At 38.2% G+C, this 18,581-nt stretch overlaps 1 protein-coding gene across 1 annotated transcript; it reads right to left on the bottom strand.

The window, feature by feature from the left end:
- Nucleotides 1–948: 948 nt before the first annotated feature.
- LSM14A (LSM14A, SCD6 homolog A (S. cerevisiae)) lies at nt 949–18,079 on the bottom strand. Its single transcript, XM_010140927.1, has 10 exons — nt 18,028–18,079; nt 11,633–11,796; nt 10,590–10,722; nt 9,440–9,562; nt 7,444–7,620; nt 7,073–7,135; nt 6,205–6,384; nt 4,565–4,736; nt 3,416–3,644; nt 949–1,614 (listed from the first exon to the last, which is right to left on the bottom strand). The coding sequence occupies exons 1-10, from the start codon at nt 18,077–18,079 to the stop codon at nt 1,591–1,593; spliced, it is 1,317 nt and encodes a 438-aa protein (XP_010139229.1). The 3' UTR covers nt 949–1,590.
- Between the last annotated feature and the right edge of the window lie 502 nt (nt 18,080–18,581).

Raw genomic sequence — 18,581 nt, 5'->3', positions numbered from 1 at the left:
GGGCGGGCCCCGCCGCGGCGGCTCAGCCCCGCTTCGTGACCCCGACAGGCAGTGCTGTTAACATGCAGAACGCTACGAAACAGAGTACCTAACCGCTACGCTTGCCAAATACTTGACCTCAATAAGGAAACCAATTACAAAATACTTCCTGTAGTGCTATACAAAAGTTATAAAATTAAGATCTATCAACCACTTTTAAATATTCCAATTTTCCAACAGTGCAGTTTTCCACATCTTTATCACCACTGAACATTGAAATAATAATAAAAAAAATCAGCAAAGTAGATGAAAACGCTTTAATCTTTGGATCCCTTTATTCCTGCGGCCTTCATACACATACACAGACACCCATGACCAGGTTTCTACCTCAGCATCTCGAAAAGCTGAAACTAGTCATCCAGAACTGGCAGAACACCCATACTATGTCATTTGTGACTCCCCGGTCTTAGGACCGGAGTCTCACTGTCTCCCAGCTATGGTCTATCGAAATGCAAACAACTCCAAACACTAGGAACTCTTTAAATTGTTCATGTCTACAGGCATTACAAAGTTAACGTTTCAGGAAGTGACAAATGGAGACATACTCTTCTCCTGGGCGACCCAGGAGAACCAAACTCATGTGCCTGGTCCATTATTATAAAAAAGTTAACACTTATTACTAAGTAAAATTAATTGCAATTTTTGACATATGAAAATTCATTTTCTCCTTACTTGAAAATACCTCCTTAATTTGGTCAAACCCTGTGATATGCCAGAAACTACAAAATCAAATTCTTGCCAGAGAAGTGAAGAGTCTATCCAGTTTTGCGTAATGGAAGAACATTTCTGAACCTTCATTATAGCCCAAATATAAAACCAAACACTTAAGCCTGGAAAGCTGCTAAAGAAAAACCCCAACTAATTCAGTGTTCTTCAGCGTATCGACTTTCGTAATAACACAGTATGTTCGCCGACTTAAAAATGTTTATTCTTTAAAAAATTAGTTGCTTTTTATACAGCTATACAAAGTTTGTCATGTTTCTTTGGCAATGGGATATAATGGAATTTTACAACTATATAAAAAGTTTCCTTTGCCTAAGAAACAGTATTTACTGTGTGTACATATCTGACTGACAAAGCGCGTTCCCTACTGTCCAGCACCCTAGCTGTTGAGTCAGGTACAGCTATCTCAAAAGGGATATTACAGGATTTCCAAAAAACAACCTTCAGTGGATCAAAACACTCACAGTATCGACGGCCTTCTGCATACAATTGTCCTTACAACTTGAAGCAATTATCAAATACAGTTTAGTAATAAGAAAAATCCTTTCAGTGATGAAAAAATACTTAAACTCCATCGAAGTACTGCTTTATAATTAACTATACATAAGAAATTACTTCTCCTTCTGTCAAATATATTTAATGCTCGCTGTTTTCAAAGATGGCCATTTTTCAAAAGTAACTGCATTACACCCCTTTGAAATTAAATAGTTAAATCCCAGTGCTGGTGACAAGTATACAGCAAATTAACTTCATTCTTTGCAGAGACTGAAACTAATTCTCTGGATCAAGAAGGTCTAGACGTTCACCCGGTTTCAGCTTTCCTGTAGACTATGCAGCAACTTTGTTGTCTTTCTAGAGGGAACAACAGTAGAAGGTTAATTTTGCAACACAAAAATCACAAGTTCACCTGGGCAACAGCACCGGGAGAAGACGCATGGCAATGGCCATCAGGCGAGCCATCACTTGCCCACAACACCCTCCACCTGGCACACGCTGAAGCAGCGTCACTTCAACAACGCGTGCAGCACAAATCCTCGGCCCTTACACCACTTCCTACTTACCTGGAAGGCTCTGAAATCTTCATTTAGAAATTTATATTTTTTACCACCACCCCTCATTTGAATTCATGCACTGCTACAAAAAAAGTTCTTTAAATCACATGACTAATTCTTGCAAACTAATGAGGGAGTAACTGAGGGACAGTAAAATTTGTGATGAGAAAAGGCTCCCACCCTCTTTGTTTAATTATAAATCTTTAAATCTTCAAACAGAAAGCAAAGACTGTGTGTTACAGAATTTTAACTGCTTGTGCAGTAAACTACCAGAAAAGGTTCTTCCATCCCAGCCAGAAGCGTCAAAGCCTTCCTTTAGCCACACAGCTAAGTGGTGCGGCAGTGCTACTTCTGTTCCCTACAAGCTATGTCCGAGTTGAATATACATGCTGAACGCCAAGAAAAATGGCTTGCACTGAAATGATCAAAGGACTTTCATTCTGCATGCACCTGAGCTCTGCTGATTTACATCATCTGTATGATTAATGAGCTTTCGTAACGAGGAGAATTCACACTGTTTCCAGGAAAAAGGAAATGCCCCTAAGACACCACTCTCCCAGAACACAGCACTTCACTAGCTGGGGCTGACAACTAAGTTTGTGCTTCCTCTGAAGGGCTGGTAGGAAGAAAAGATCTTCAACAGTAACAGCGAAATGGACGTCTTAGTGTAGCGAAAGCACCACACTGCAGAAATACGGTGTAAAGGAAGATTCGGTTTTTCAGTCATCACAGCTCTTGCAGAAAAAATTACTACCTCTTTGCTTAGGTGATGATGAAAGCGTCAGGTCACTTCAGTTAGACTCACACAGAGGTTTGTACATAATGCTTGAAGGAATTTTAAGCTTCATTCACATTTAACTATAGTAGTATTTTCTTTTAAAAAACCACTTTCTCTGGGGGATGGACAAGGGTCTTGAAGATTTTACGCCCTGTCTCCCACTGTTCCTTTTTACTGAATGACTGGCTGAGGAAAGTCAATCCTGTCATCACTTTTCCAGCAGCTATTGGATATAATTATGTGAAGTTATAGCTAAAAAAAAGTAAAAAGTAAACAAGCGTGTTACATGACCTTACAGACCTGAAATATTTTTATCTTCCTTTTTGCAGAGGTTCATCACTACGCTTCGGTGCATGCAATGACTATTTTAAGGGTTATATAGCATCTTAGAAGTCTATAGGCTTTGTGCCAACTCACAAAGAATTAAAAAAAGTTTGTTGCACTCTAGTTCCTCTCTCTATATGTATCTTACAGTACTGTTTAGGAAAATGCTTGCAATTTGCACTTCTGCACTTGTATTAAACCTGCAGAACTCAGCCACAGCCACCCACCCCCCTCAATTCCAGCTACAGAACAAATCTTTAGGGCACGTGAAGAAAGGTAGCTTTTATTAGGTTTGGTTGCTGTTGATAGTAAGAGATGCTACGTAACTAAAATTCAGCTTTAACAGACTGTCAATTAGGTACCTTAGATATTATTCAAGAATAGCAAAATACTATTCAAGAAATTCTGGTTCAACATCAAATCTAAAAGCAGGAGGATTTTTTACCATGGATTTCCAAGAACAGTGCATCAGGTCATAGTAAGATTAAATATATTTTACCCTATATTCAAAGTCAGCAAACTCCCTGCCTCCACGACCTCCTCTGAATCCACCACGAAATCCTCGGGGGGCAGTGAAGCCACCTCTTCCACCTCCTCGTCCTCTTCCACCTCGGAAGCCAATCCCCCCTCTGCCTCTGTACCCTCCACGGCCACGATTGGGACGCAGTGGTATTCCAAAGGTCTCAGCATTTAATCTTCTCTCCTCAGCCCAGGTGGGTCGCCGTTCTCTGCCACGCAAGAAAAGGATTGTTTTAAAACACACTTCAGAAGGAAGATTGTCTGGCTTAGTTAGAATCGCCAGAAAGCCCATGAAATGAAAAAGATGATAAATTAACCATATTGTAAACCTCCACATTATCCCTCCTGCAAGAATCTGTGTGTCTATCACAATTCATTTAACTCAACAAAAAGGGCTGTTTTAGAATAACATTAATTATATATTAATGATGCTGTAAGAGTTTCCCATATAGGGCACAGGCTGCATCCTCTGCAGACAGCATTCTATAATAAAATGAATAAATAACAGCTGTCTGCAATTTAAAACAAGGAACAGAAAGTAAGAGTTTGCAGTTACAGATGTTATCTAGCTGTCAGTACAACGAAACAATCCTCCCCTCCCCATAATTCAAAACTGGGTCAGCAATCCACATTGTCTCATCTAACGAAGAGACAACAGCAGAAGCTAAGCTGCAGTTTTCCTGAAATGCTATCTTCCCATTCAGACACCACTACTGGCCAAGACGGTTATGTAATCTACTCAGAAACCATTACCAAAGCACAGTCATAACTGATTTAACTGATATGGTAATCTAGCAGCAAAACAAAGCCATAAACCCCACCTCAGTACATCTGAAAAGGAGATTCTAGAAGCATGGTTCTAAAAACAACATTTGAAAACGTCCTCCTATTAATGTATTGCACTTGCCCACAAAGAAATTTTCTGCTTCAAATTCCTGTTTTACTTCAGTCCACTGCATATGGCTTATTTCTACAGCTTATTATTAGAGCTTACTGTTCTTATCATAGCTTATTTCTGTAAGCTTTACTCATTTTCGATTCAGAGTTGACTGTAACTAGTACTGCTAATGCTACCTTATGACATGAACGTGCATTAGGTAGACTACGAGCTTCTCCCTGCAGGCCGTACCTATTGTCATCACAGGAGATGTTGTCAAAGAAGGATTTGGTTTTGTCATAGTAGCAGTTGGGTCCAAGCGGATCTTCCTCATCTGCATTCCCTTCACTATTTTGGGTATCAACGCCCGAGTCACCTTTGTCTTCTCCATTTACAGGTTTCTCTGGTTTCTCAAGTTTATCTTCTGGAAAACAGAAGTAAACAGAAGCCTTCTGGATCATCACACTGAACAAAACAGCACTGTTAACTTACTCCCAGGCAGACAGAGACAAACTATACTGAATGCTCAAAAATACAAAAACCCCTCCAAAATTAAGGCGTAAGTCAAACAATTTGACACTAAGGACGTTTTGCTGCTCCTGTCTGGAGATTTGATATCCTCTGTATTCCGTGGGTTTAATTAACAAAAAACCCTGTGATAGAACGGATTCCATTGCTGCCTATTCCATAACCTCCCAGCCACCACCTGTGCAGACTTAGAAGCCTCCTAAAAGGCACTGTATGTTTTTCCTCATCCCTGCTCCCCTTCTCCTTTGTCTTCTGGCTTTGCTGTTATCCCCTTCAAGACATTATGCTGTGACCTGACTTTATGATGTATTTCTCTCCTAATAATGCCTGAAATGCAACTTACTGTTTTGACTGGTACTGAAAGAGATGCTGATGGTTCAGCAGAACTGCTTTTACAACCTTAACATTTCATTCCAAAATGCTAGCAACTTCTATCTCATGAAGCTGTGCATAAAACTTCAGACAACCAGCTTTATCTTCCCACAACATACACACAAATTACCACTCTGTCTCATAAAGAGCTGTAGAAATATTTTATGGTTAGCTTTCCCTTTCCTCTTCATTATTGTGAAAAAATTAATATAAACAGCAAACTGTCCACTTACTTTGAAAGTTAATCCAGAAAAAGAGGCAAGTACCAGAGATCGTACGGGATTCAACTGGTGGTTTTTCTCTACACTGAAATCTGACCATTTATTCCTACCTTTTGTTTCCCAGCTTTTAGCCAATCATTTACCAAGATAGGGAACTCCTATTTTAAGCTGTTACAACTTTGTCCAAATATAGTAGCAGCAGTGTAATGAACAGGTGGTTGGTCACAAGAGAAAGAGGTAATTAAAGGAGAAGCCTGATAGAAAACAAAACCGCTGGCAATATGGATTTGAACTACTGTGTTTCTTTGGAAAACGGTAAAAGCGAAGAGCTGCTAGAAACTTCCTTAAATTGAAGCTCTCGTGCATGTTCCAGCAAAGCTGAACCCAAACTCATGTTTTTGTGACTGCTTTTGGTCTATTAATGACTGAAATCATAAAATACAGGCTGTCTTTTATTGCATCTCTTCCAGAATTCAAACTCACACTACTGGAACTCTGCAAAGTAATCTGTGTTTTTAACCAACAAATTTATTAGAACATGTTGTATGATATTGGGTAGTTAAGATTCCTTCAAAACTCAAATACTGATCTAAATAATTAAATAGATGACCTCAGTTTACTCATTCATTGTTTTTTTTCTGTGTTTTTTCTTTAACGACTGCAAACAAGACTTAATAGGATATGCCCTTTAAATGTTGTTCTACAAGATAGGATCAAAACAGCAAGACAGTTTTTTCCCCATGCTCAAATCTAAGGCAAAAATTGGTTTACCTTTTAGTTTAAGTTTATTATGAAATTCTCTATCAATTTCCTCCTTGTTGAATTGCGCATTTGCACTTTCAAAGTCAAAGTCCTTCTCAAACTTCATTGGACCATCCCTCCTAATACCAAATCTTCCTCGGCCCCCTCTGTGTCCTCCACGGCCTCTCCGAGCTGAAGGTCCACCTGGAACTGAGAAGATGGAAGTTCTGTTTGGTTTTGTGGATTGTTTTTTTTCTTTGAGAGTGTTGGAAGTGGTTGGTTTTTTGGGTGGGGTGTTTTGTTTTTTAATTCCCAGGGTAACAGGTTGGGACTTCATGCATCCTCTTCCTGCCTGTTGTTAAATGTCACGTCAGAGCAGCTTGCGATTTGTAAATCCACTTAAATAATCATGGCAGTGACACAGAAAGCATAATAGTAGAGAACTTGGGTACTACAAGACTTTCTAGGAGTCATTAAAAGCTTTTGAGAGAAGAGTTAAAAATGGTAGAGGCTTTTCAGTCAGGTTACTTTCACAGAAAGTTAAAAGGTTTTATTTCATGCTATTGTGTTTATAAATCCAGGAATACTGCTTGGTTTTGCATTCTTCTTCAAATTGCTTAATACAGAGTAACCAGAAGATATTTTCCTCTTTAACGTTGACGTTGTCCTTGTATTATTCTGACCCAATGCAAAGTTTTTGTTACCCACTAGAAACAAATGTGAAAGCATTCTAAATACATAAATTCTTTAATACTGTAATCTGAAGTGCAAGATTTCTGGACATTAGAAACAAAGACCTAGCACTTTGCAAACTATATACAATGCTGTATTTTAGCAGACTTAAAAAGCTTAATGAAGTCTGAAAACAATGATAGCTATTTCTCAAAACAAGATTTACCAATTTGTCGTTTGTTTTCATTTCTGAGTTCATTTTCTGATCTTGAAACCTTGTGTGCTTCAGCTAAAGTTGGAAATAAAAAAATTACTTGTTTAGCCAATTAAAAAGTTAACTTGTTTAGCCAACTTTTAATCGTACTTCTGTATAAACTTATATAGTTCAGATTTCAAAAAAATCCAAACCTATAAAAGTAAGCCCCAAGTTTAACTCTGATAAAAGAAAAAAATTTAGAATATACACTTGACTTTTAAAAGAAATAAATACAATCCAGGTCTTTGCTGGCCAGTCTACGAGTAACAGACAGCAGGAAAATTCCTACCACTTTGTGTGTATGGAAGAAAATAAGCCATATGAAAATTATCCAGATCTACCTCGTCTGTGCTCTTGATTCTCTAATGATTTTTGGCTCGCAGACACCAAAGGTCTGGCTGGTACAGGACTCCTCCTCCCAACTGGGGCTGGAGTGGGCAAGTGGGCTGAAGCTGTTTGTACTGCTTGTTCCATGGTGGGGCTCCTTCTCAAATGATCTATTTGAGGACTTGAACGACCTAGAAAAGGACAAAACAAAATCAAAACCCAAGGAGTTATTTCTTATCAACAAATCTGAGTTACTGGTCTCAACCAATCTAGACTGACAGGTTCATCTGCCTTACCAGTCAAGACAGCTGTGTCCAAAGAAGAAATAAATATTTCTGCACCCTCAGATCCACTAATCCAGAATGAAGGATATTTAGCAATTTCCCTTCCCCCAGTCTAAAAGAAAAAAATGTGTAGGACAATTAATCCCTACCAACCCATCCGTGATGTGCATTTAGCTGTGGAATTAAATTTTTTGATTGATTGGACGTAAAAATACTCCTTCTGCCTCCCTGGAATGCCAAGTGGAAAGTGACTGCTCCCAAAGGCAGAGATACAGTTATGACACTAAAATTTCATTTCATCTAGCGCTCTCCATTCTGTGATCACCACAAAATAAATGAACAGTGATGGCTAATGCCAGGCATAATGCAGATGAAGGGAGAGCTCTGAAAGCTTCGTCACAAAGTGCCATTCATACATTTCAATTTGCAGCACGAGTGACTGGAGCCAGAACCATGTTTAGAACGGAGACATTTCATCCAGCCAGACAAGTTTATGACACTGTATAGGTAAATCTACTAAGGAATTAGAATACGACTCAAATCCCAGTAAAGGAAACAAATAATGTTGTGTCCCATAAAAAAGGCTAAACAAAATAATAAACAATAAAAAAAAATAAAAAACCCTCTAAAACCAACCACATCACACTTACAATACATCTACAAAGCTGACAAATTATTTTTAAAAGCAAACACAGAGAGAAAAAAAACTTGTTGGTGCCCCACAGGAAATTTTGTGGCAGAATATATGTCCGTCTGGAGCATGTGTCATTCATTAAATCCAGGAATCATACAGGATTTAATTTCACCTACAGAAAACCAAGCTACTCTTTCAACAGAGAAACAGCAGATGCTCAGCATACTTCCTTCCCCCCCCTCAACGAACGCAACAAAGTAGAATCTATTTTTGGTAATCCACTGAACTAATCCTAGAAAGCAGTCCTAACTGGTATGCAAATCTCAACTAGAGTTTAAGGAAAAACCTGTTTGCTTTAAGTGAAGTGTTTTGCCTTTTAACATGACTGCATAACTTGAAAACAGCATTAGGAATCTATCTTAGCACACACTTTTACTCACAGCAATGAAAAGAGCAGGAAATACTGTCTTCTGGATTGAGGAGCAATCTTAACATATGTGCAAGAAACGTGAAGGTGCTCAACATTTAGCTTTTTTTCTCTACCACTCAAAAAAGTCAACAATTACCTTTTTGCTTCTACTTTCTTGTTCCAATATTACACAAACTACCTAGACTGTTTCTATTACTAGTAAGCTGATTTAACTGTCACGTCAGTATCTCTACAGGCAATCAGGTCTGCTGCTAATATCATTTATGTAAATATATATTAACAAAAAAATACCATTAGGAATAAAAATTTAAAAATTGAAGGCTGAAGGACTTTACAATTCAATCAGCATGAAGTATCTTGAGTTGTCATGCTATCAGTACAACTAGATACTGAATTTCCGTATGTACCTATTTGCTAATGGCATTCCACAGAAAGAAGTCCCCCTCCTTAATATAGATGCTTTAAGGATCATGACAAATGTGTTGTTAGCAGTTACGTATGCAGCACACCAAGACACAGGAAAACACATTTAGAAAGCAGGTTTTAATACCAAGTGTTTTCCTGACAGAATTCAGCTGTTGGGTTAGCATTTCTGGCAAGCACCTAAATCACAGGGGACACAGCTTGTCAAAGAGATCAAAAAGTCATTCAGGAAGATTTACCTTGAGACATCTGTGTTTTTAGTGATCTTGCATCTGTTGTAAACGCAGAACCAACTGCAGTGCTTTGGGACATGCTAGCACTAGCTGAAGAGTCTGTTCCAAAAGATGTTAAAGAACCTCCTGCTTTAAAATAAATAATATAGTTGTAAAACCTGCTTTAGACTTTTTTCTGTATTTTTTAAAATTAGCACTAAATGACTTGCGAAGCCATATTAGGCAATTATTCTAGAATACACGTAAGTCTGCCCTTCCCATACGCTTTCAGTTTAATGTAATGTATGTATTTGTAATAAGTTGGTAAGACTGTAATATCTTGATGTGTTTTATCTAAAAGAGAAATAAAAGAGCACTGATTCAGTATCACAAGTAGTAACACAGCATAATCATGAAAGCATCTTACAAAAATGTTATTGGTATATATTCCCACTTCACATCTTTTAAACAAAAATAGAACTGTCACATCTTACTAATCATTATCAAGTTGTGGTCAATTCCACAGCCTTCCTTTCACAGGGTTAACATTTCAGTACCAGGAGTAACACTGACTCCATCGCAGTGACAAGAATGTAAGATTCTATGTGAAAAAACAAAAGGTAAAATAAAAAACTTTAAGGAAGGAATGAAAGTTGGTTGCTGAGTCTCAGAGAGCAACTGACTCACGCAGCTCACAAATACTTCAAGGATGCACTTCATGCCGAGCTAACATCTTGAGAATAGCTGGAGGAGCGTGATGGCACACAGATTGCTGAAAAATCCAAACCCTTGGTTAAGGAACAGACCACCTGGTCAACCTGGGATACCAGATATTGACAGCACAGCTATGGGCTTTTGTGCAGGCACTGCCTCTACCACTTGCGAAATATAATACATGATGAATATACTGCAAATAGAATGAATTCATAAATACAGCAACTTTTTCCCATTAATCCCTCTAAAATAGGCTTTATAGTTCTCAGCCATAATTACTGTGCTTTGAGCTGCAAAGCCTATGAAAAACTCTACTTCTGAGCTGAACTGTGGAACTGATCCAAACTGAAGACTCTGGATCTGTCCTGAGGGTAAGTGGTTGATGGAATTAGAAGCACTGATTACTGTCTATGCACACACGCAACCTGATTTGTAGGAAAACAAATAATAAACATGTACATACCAACTCCAACAGCGCCAAACTGTTGCCCCACCAGTGGGCTTGGACTAAACTGACTGTATGCAGGCATTCTGCCAAAAGGACCATAGGACCCCACAGACTGGAAAGAAGATGTAGTTGAAGATCCCAGTGAAGACTAAGGACAAAACACATTCACAGAAATTAATGTTTACACCAGAAGTAGGAAGTAGTTCTGCAAGGCAAGAAAGGCAGAAACTATTACAAGTATTTGAACTTAAGTTTATCCTAACATCACCACTGTGACTAACACATATACAAGTCCCTAAGATTCCTAAAGTTGTTTCTTTTAATATCAAGATTTTAAATGTTTTAACAGAAAAGCAAAGACAGCATCACTCTGTATGAAAACTCAAATCAGACAACAGTTAGCAGAAAACATTTCCCCAAATATGCACACAAAACACTTTTACCCTTCCAATACCACAAACTTGGGAAAACAGTACCATAAAATTTTGCAATCTTTTTCCTAGAACCTCAAATACTGGACTCTCTTGTCAAACATGTATCAGCTTTTGTTGATAAACTTGGAAAATTACATATCTTCTTCCCTGAAGTTTCAAAATCCACACAAACAACAAAAGACCCAAACATACTGGAGGAGGGTGGGGTTATTACTATTACCGGGGTTATTACTATTACTGGGGTTAGCAGTAACACTATTTCACAGCTTTCAACCACCACTGACTGCAGGAGTTGCACCAAATTTAGCAAAAGACCTTAGAGAATTGCAAGGGTACTTTGGAAATAAGTATCAAGTGTTTCATCTTAGTCTTGCATACATGTCCTCCTAAACCAAGTACTTTTCAAAAAAGGCATCACAGTGCATTGTGCTAGAGTCAAGATTTCAATCTCAGTTTTCACAGCTGAAATTATTCAGAAGAGGAAAATCTTCCCAAAGTTCTTTACATTGGGTAGGGAACTTTACAGAAACAAACATTTTAATTTTTAAATGTTCATCTAGAAAGCACTTTAAACTACCAGGTTCTATCTTCAGCAACAAACATCTAAGAATATGTTTGACTTACCTGAACAATAGCAGGGTCCTGTGGCAAAGAACACTGAGGCTTTGGTGGCTCACAGACCGTTAGGTCTTTAATGTCACTGCCACGGAATATAATATATTCAAAGACTTCATCACGAGGTGGTATTGGTCTATCAGTTGGTCTATCTTCTGTACCAAAGGAGCGAACTGCAAAATTGGGAAGGGAGGAAAAGAAAACATTCCACATTCAACAGAAAGGCAGCATATTCTTTGCTATTATCAACTGCTCAGATGTAAACAAGTAATTTGGTCTACAAATTTCAGTTAAAAATCAAGCAGAAAGACCTCTCCTATTCCTTACTGAGACGTCATTTATGCTATCACTCCCATGTTGATTATTTCAACTGTTTTCTGGGAATAAAGGGAAGCAGCAAAGCAGGTTTTTGCTAAGTTAACACCTGGACATTATAGCAACAGGAACACCAACAAAGGCTGGCAAGTCAGTCCTGCCAATCTAAGGACTACATGAATTTACATACTTCATATTCTGCACTTGCAAATCAGGAAAAAAATGCTAATACTACTAGAAAGTAGAATATTAAAAATTATCCAAAGCAAATTCTCAATAGACTCAAACTCTGAATCAAGAGTTAAACAAAAATTAGGAATTCTGTGGTATGTATATAGAATTTTCACTAAGCAAACTACATTCTTCTTGCTGGTGTAAAGTTCATATGATTACTGTCAAAATATGTAAACTCACTGGGGCATAACTACATTCCGAAGTAAGACTGCTCAGTGTGCAACATACCAAGACATTAAATTTATTTGTATGCCCTTAGCTGAATTTCAACAGTTTTCAGATAGCATAGTGACAAACTTCACCATGCTTTTCCCTCTGCACTACAAATAATCACTACCACTGTATATTGACAGCATCACTTTGCACTACTCTCTCAGACTCTCACCTTAACTGCAACCCTAGTTGCATATAAAGTAATAAAACCAAGCAAAAATAAATCTGAAGACTTATTTCTCCAGTAGCTACAGTTCTGTAAGCAAAAACTCAACAATGAATTGAAACCAGAAAAAAAAAGACAAACCCCACAATCACAATCGTCACATTCTACTGAACATCATTATGCAGCAGCTTTCTCAATCCCTCATGACTTGTCTTTGCTCTAGCTTTTTAAGATGTTCTTGTTTTCTTTGTAAGGTACTACAGGTTATGATGAGAAAACATCTGTATTTTGCTTTAATTTACCAGTATTAGTTCTCCCTCCATTTTCAGATGAATCAACAATTTGGAGACATCATTAGGGACTTATTTGCAGCCACAAAACCATTAGCCAAGAACAGCAGTTTCCCGTAGAGCTGTATAAAGTGATACTGAGTCATTTCTCAGGCTGCACCAATCATCTTCCATCACTGCTGTTTCTTCTAGTACTGCGTAAACAGAGCTTATCAGTCAAGTAGAAATCTTTTTCAGAAGCATAACTCAGGGGTAAAGATATCAACTCAACACTACACTGAAAAATAACATTCAGTAGTTATTATTTTGTTTGTACTTTTATCAGCTCAGCTGAATTAAATCAACTTTTCTATTTCTGTGCATCTGAAAGTCTGCTCTGAACTGTACTATAAAATGTAAGCACTGTAAAAAGGCATATACTGTTAAATGAATTTCAGTCTTTGTTGTAAGATAAATCTGCCTTCTTCCTCTACAGAAAAAAAGACCTGAAGCTGAAGAATCTGCAGAAATTAACTCAAAGTAATATACAACAGCTTAACAATGTTATCAATTGGCCACGGGCATTACTGTAATGCATTCTGTTGCTTTTTATTCATCAGGCCTTTCTATTTCCGTCTTGACCAAGGATCCACCTTTACTTTTTGGCCATCCTATATTCTGTTTATTAGATAACTAATAAGATAACTAAATTGACTTGGCCCACCATTTAATCATTTGACCTGCTGTCTTGGCAAGTGAAACTAAAGCTGATTTTATATTTTTCTATCCCACACTGAAATAGTTGCTCTAGTAGGCATTTTGGTGTACAAAGGCACACAAAAATGGCCAGCGTTATCAGTAAGTTACTGAAGTATTTTACTTTCTAGCCAAAGTGAAAGAAAAAACATCTAGTATTAGTAAATATAGTAATAAAGTAAAAAGTCTAATGTTAAAGGCAGCCAGTACAATAGATTTTAGAAAGAAATAGCTTTTACCATAGTTTTGCATAATCAGAAATACTAAATTGCCAAGTATTATAGAGGCATGGTATTGGCGAAGCAGCAGCCTTAGAGCTCTATCCCACCCTGTCTCTTAGGGTATTCCCTAACTACCTACTTCCTCCAGAACAAGGTGCAGTGGTTCATACGCAGCAAGATACTGAAGAGCGAGAGAAAATGAAAAAAAATCTTGTGAAAGATAATGTAATCTTATAACACTTACCAGGACTATGGTAAATCCATTTAATCTTAACTTGACAATTTGAGTCTTTTATTTGGCAGTTTTGTTTTGATTTGCTAACAAAAAGGCAACCATCACATATTAAAAGCAAACATTTTTTGTCAGTGTAAATACACACAATTAAGGAGCTAGCTAGAAGAAAAGCCTAACACTCTTGAGCTTATCAGGACTCATGTACGGGACTGTGCGCAAGTAGCTCCACCAATTTCACAGTGAAGTGCTGCGAGCAAATTTTTTTTTTTTTTACAGATTTTTCCTTACTTCTGTTGTACTACTATATTATATTTTAATGTATATTACTCTATTATAATACTGTAGCATCCAAGGAAAACAGTGCAACTTTCTTTATCTGTTAACAGAAATTATTACCTGTTGATTAACACAGAAACACTGTGTTAATCAGAAGCCAAGCTACATATTCTACTAGCAAGAGTGTCTGTTTCCATATAATGAGAATTACTGCAGATCTATAGTTCAGACTCTGTACGCAGCACTGACACGGCCTCATCAGCCTTACTTCCTATGTAGCACACGTACAGAGAAGCCAGTCTTTCCCCACTCTTAAGGCACCCATGAGAAGCATGACTAAAATGAGACCACCACTACCAGAACAAGATATTTTAATTGCTGTCTCTCTTCAAAACCTCACAACCATTTCCCTGTAAACATGCCTCGATGCCTGCACACCACAGTATAGAAAAAGTAATAATGCGAAGGAGCCAGCTCGTGGCAGGCTCATACCTTCAGAACAATTAACTCAAGCTGCATTCCTAACCCACAGGGGTGGCAAGTTAACACGGAGATAGATACCAAAGGAAGCAGCCAGGAGTGGGCTTCGACAAGAGACATTTTTCTGCTGTGCCACACTGTGCGCAGGGCTGGTTGGTGCACGTGTCCTGAACCTCACTCAAGATACGGACGAAGTATGTCATTTAACTGACTAAAGAGTAACTTCACAAAAACTTGATAAAGATTTAACCTTCCCTTTCCTGTTCCCATCCCTGAACTATGTGAAATGCTCAAGTTTTCACAAGAATTTAACTTTCTTCTGAATTTCTGAGTCTTTCAACCAATTTTGTGTAAGTCTAAAAGAACAGCAAGTTTTCTCTTTCATGTGTCATTCGACTATGGAAAACACTGGTTTGATGGTTGAAAGTGCCAGAAATGCCGAAATTTTACCTACTACTTAATTTACTGAAAGCTAATTTGTTTATATCTATTAATTTTAATGGTATCTATTAATTTTAATGGTTCCAAATGCACCTCTCAATGGTCCAAGAGCTGATAAAATGAAAAATGATGCATTATACCAGAAAGACGGTGTAAAATTTTCTGTTTCTTACACCCACACACCTAAGTATTCCCTACTGCTGGCAGAGAACAAAGCCTTTTCTGACCCAATATGGTTGTTCTAACACAGCTTACCTATATTAAAAATCTATTCTTCTCAATCAGTGCCTTGAAATAGAAAGACATTATGTATTACTAGCATGAAAAATCTCATCTAGTTTTAATGCCGCAGCATGTAATATCAAGCACAATCCATCATGATTATTCTATAACATCCCCAGGCAGGGCAGCAATCACTTCACAGCAAGAAAATTTTACTAACTGTGGCTTAAAAACGCTATTCTTAAATTGGTTGGACTCAATGACGTTTAAAAACTTAAGTATGAATTAGAAGTATGCACTAGGACATTCCTAAGTTAATTTAACTTGAACCTTGAGAGTAAGAGTGGGTGGGGTTTGGTTCCAAACACTTAACTCTGAAAAGCAAGCAAGCCAGAGAAAACATATACACTAGTAATTTATAAAAACCTCAAACACTTGTACAGCTTGCTTAATATTTGGAATCTGATATATATTTAAATCTTATTTAAATAATACACACTTTAACACTTTGTGAAAGGATGCATTACCGTCCCCTATTAGACTCCAGCTTAGAATAAAAATGTTATGCTCAATATTTAAACAGCTGCTATCTTCCTCTAACTCCCGAGGTGGAGGCTACAGCTTTTGCTAGTGAGAGATTCACAACTCTGAAAATAAAATGCCAATTAGAGAACTAGAAGAGACTGCCCTTCAGTAACTGAAGCTACAATCAGTACCTTGTTAGCAACTCAAAAATCTTATTTCTGACTAAACACTAGAAGATTTAAGAGCAAAGGCACTGGCACATGTACAACTTCATGAGACTGATCTCAGACTTTGGTTTAGCCCACAGAAATCCCACTGTTAGGCAAATCCATAGTTACTCAAGAACAGATTCCATCTCTACTTTTGCACTTTCTGACACAATTTCAGTAATTTCAGTTAGGAAATAAATAATGGTAAGCTGCCCTGCTTACTTAGTCAATCCAAGTAATAGCCACATGAAGCTAGCTACACAGCAGGGCAACCAAAAACACCGAGTTGGGGCTTTTTTGGTCTCTTTCTGGCAGAAAATTTGACATTTGTGGTGAAGATCCACAGCAAACAGTTCTGGTTTGACTTCCAGACTCACCACAGGGAGAAGCAGTAACTAGTACCTGATCAACATCCTTATAGCTACAGACAATTCAGAAGGAAGATCTGTTTCTTTCACATACAGACCCAGCCATAAGTAACCAGACTTGTCACCTTACATATGTGCCATCATATCACATTCACAAGACTGAAGCTTTCATTTATTTAGAAACTTGAATAATCTAGAGCTGAGCATTTTGTTCATGAGGACAATGAACTGTTTTACAGTCTCATATAGCTGTTATCAGCTTCCAGATTAATCTCAAGATTTTTTGTTCCAGGTGGCCTAGAAATACTGGTTTACGCTCTTTTGAATCATGACACTATTACAAAACACCATTCTTCAGCTAACTCAGCCAAGGCTTATTAAAGCAAATTTAATGGTTTAGATTTACATCTCTGATGAGACCTATGGGAATAGAGTAGATTAAATTTGTATCTGTAGTTTAATCTATCTTAAATATGTATTGAGAGATATGCCATAACAATACTTAACTATTCTTGAGAAGTTATGCAAAATTGGCTTGGCCAGCATTAAATCTGTCTAATTTAGGGCAAAACTATCAGAAGCTCCTGAAGAATGGGATTATTGAAAGTGCTTTTGTACTAACCTTAACAATCACAGCATGCAACTGGAATTTCTAAACATTTATTTCTAATCACATTGCTATCTTTTTCTTGTTTAAACAAATACTAGGTGTCCTTTTTAAACAGATAATGCAATCCCAGCAAGGTAATCTAACCTAAAGGTAACTTTAGGAAGAAATAAAAACCCCATCACAAAAGCTAAACGCTCCATAAACGAACTATACAAGCCTGGGACCAAACCTACTACAATGTGTTTCAAAAGATCCATGTAAGAATTTACAAAACAATCTATTTCTAAAATAATCATCGGGGCGGGGTAGGAAGATGACCTTAAAGTGCCAAGGCACACAAACAATTACCATGATTTCAATGCAATATTAAAGCAGACAAACTGCTGCACAGTACCAACTCCACGACCAGCTAATGCACTCACCAACTACATAAAACGTAGCAGAGTTATGCTAGAATTCTAAGCCTATTATATCCAGCAGGAACTGAGATTTGGAATACTCTCAGTACCAGATATTTAATTTAGACAAGGAGCATTTTTTCCCCTAATTTTTACCTAAAGGTTGGATAAACTCTACTTTTACATATGCATTTAGATTATCTGGCAAAACTTTAGAGTTGAGAAGTGTAAAGTAAAACAGTGAATTTTGCAGAATCAATTATGAAGGAGTTACTAAAAATTCTGACTCAACATTTTACCTAAATATTACTCATTCACTGCCATGGCTAATATACTCGTGTGGAGAGTGCACTATCATGCACAAGAAGCATCGAAGTCCTTCAGACGCCCAGTTTCAAAGATCCTTTTTTAACTTCCCAGTCTCTGACTCTCAGTAAAGGTATCTGCCTAACTTTCTAATACATACACACACACAGTTTTCTCGCCAATACAATCACACGCCAGTGTCTGTACTCCATTTCGATTTATAGAGTGCCATACAGCTACCTCCGAAATTAAAAGCTCACGATCAGCTTGCTTTGTTGATAACCTAGCAGTCACCCGAGTTCTCTCACTTCAGGATGCAGAAGAGTTCAGTCGTACGCGGCCCTGTACCCTTCAGACCTGCAATTCTTTCGACGCAAAGAAACGCTCTTTCCAGCATCTCCCTTCTACTTCCTTCTGCGCACTAACTCCGGACCACTCCCACCGCTAAGGGCTTCATACTTTTACTCTATTCAGGGCTCATTTGAGCAGCCCCTAACTAGGTAACGTTCCTAGCTCCTTTTCGCGACGGTCCCTCCGAAGCCGCTCGGGCTTTCCATGGCCCTCCTCGACGCCGGGGGAGCAGCCCGCTCGACGGGAGCAGGGGACCCCGCGTCGATGTCGCGCCGCCGCTCTCCCAACCCTTCGCTCACTTCCACCTCCGCCGTGAAGTGCCGCGGGTAGCCCCAGCCCCGCCACAGACGCTCCGTCCGGGCG

The sequence above is a fragment of the Buceros rhinoceros genome, unplaced genomic scaffold, assembly GCF_000710305.1.
Source record: "Buceros rhinoceros silvestris isolate BGI_N320 unplaced genomic scaffold, ASM71030v1 scaffold2918, whole genome shotgun sequence".
NCBI lineage: Eukaryota > Metazoa > Chordata > Aves > Bucerotiformes > Bucerotidae > Buceros > Buceros rhinoceros.
The sequence above is the reverse complement of the archived record's forward strand: the minus strand, read 5'-3'. Positions and strand labels throughout refer to the sequence as shown.

What these genes read in the sequence shown, in the direction of transcription:
- LSM14A (XM_010140927.1), bottom strand. Translation starts at nt 18,079, where the DNA reads ATGGAGTACAGACACTGGCGTGTGATTGTATTGGCGAGAAAACTGTGT. An exon ending in AGGACCCTGCTATTGTTCAG is followed by an intron (nt 10,723 to 11,632) that starts GTAAGTCAAACA and finishes TTTTGTCCTTAG; the next exon opens with TCTTCACTGGGATCTTCAAC. An exon ending in TGAAAACAAACGACAAATTG is followed by an intron (nt 6,385 to 7,072) that starts GTAAATCTTGTT and finishes CCATCTTCTCAG; the next exon opens with TTCCAGGTGGACCTTCAGCT.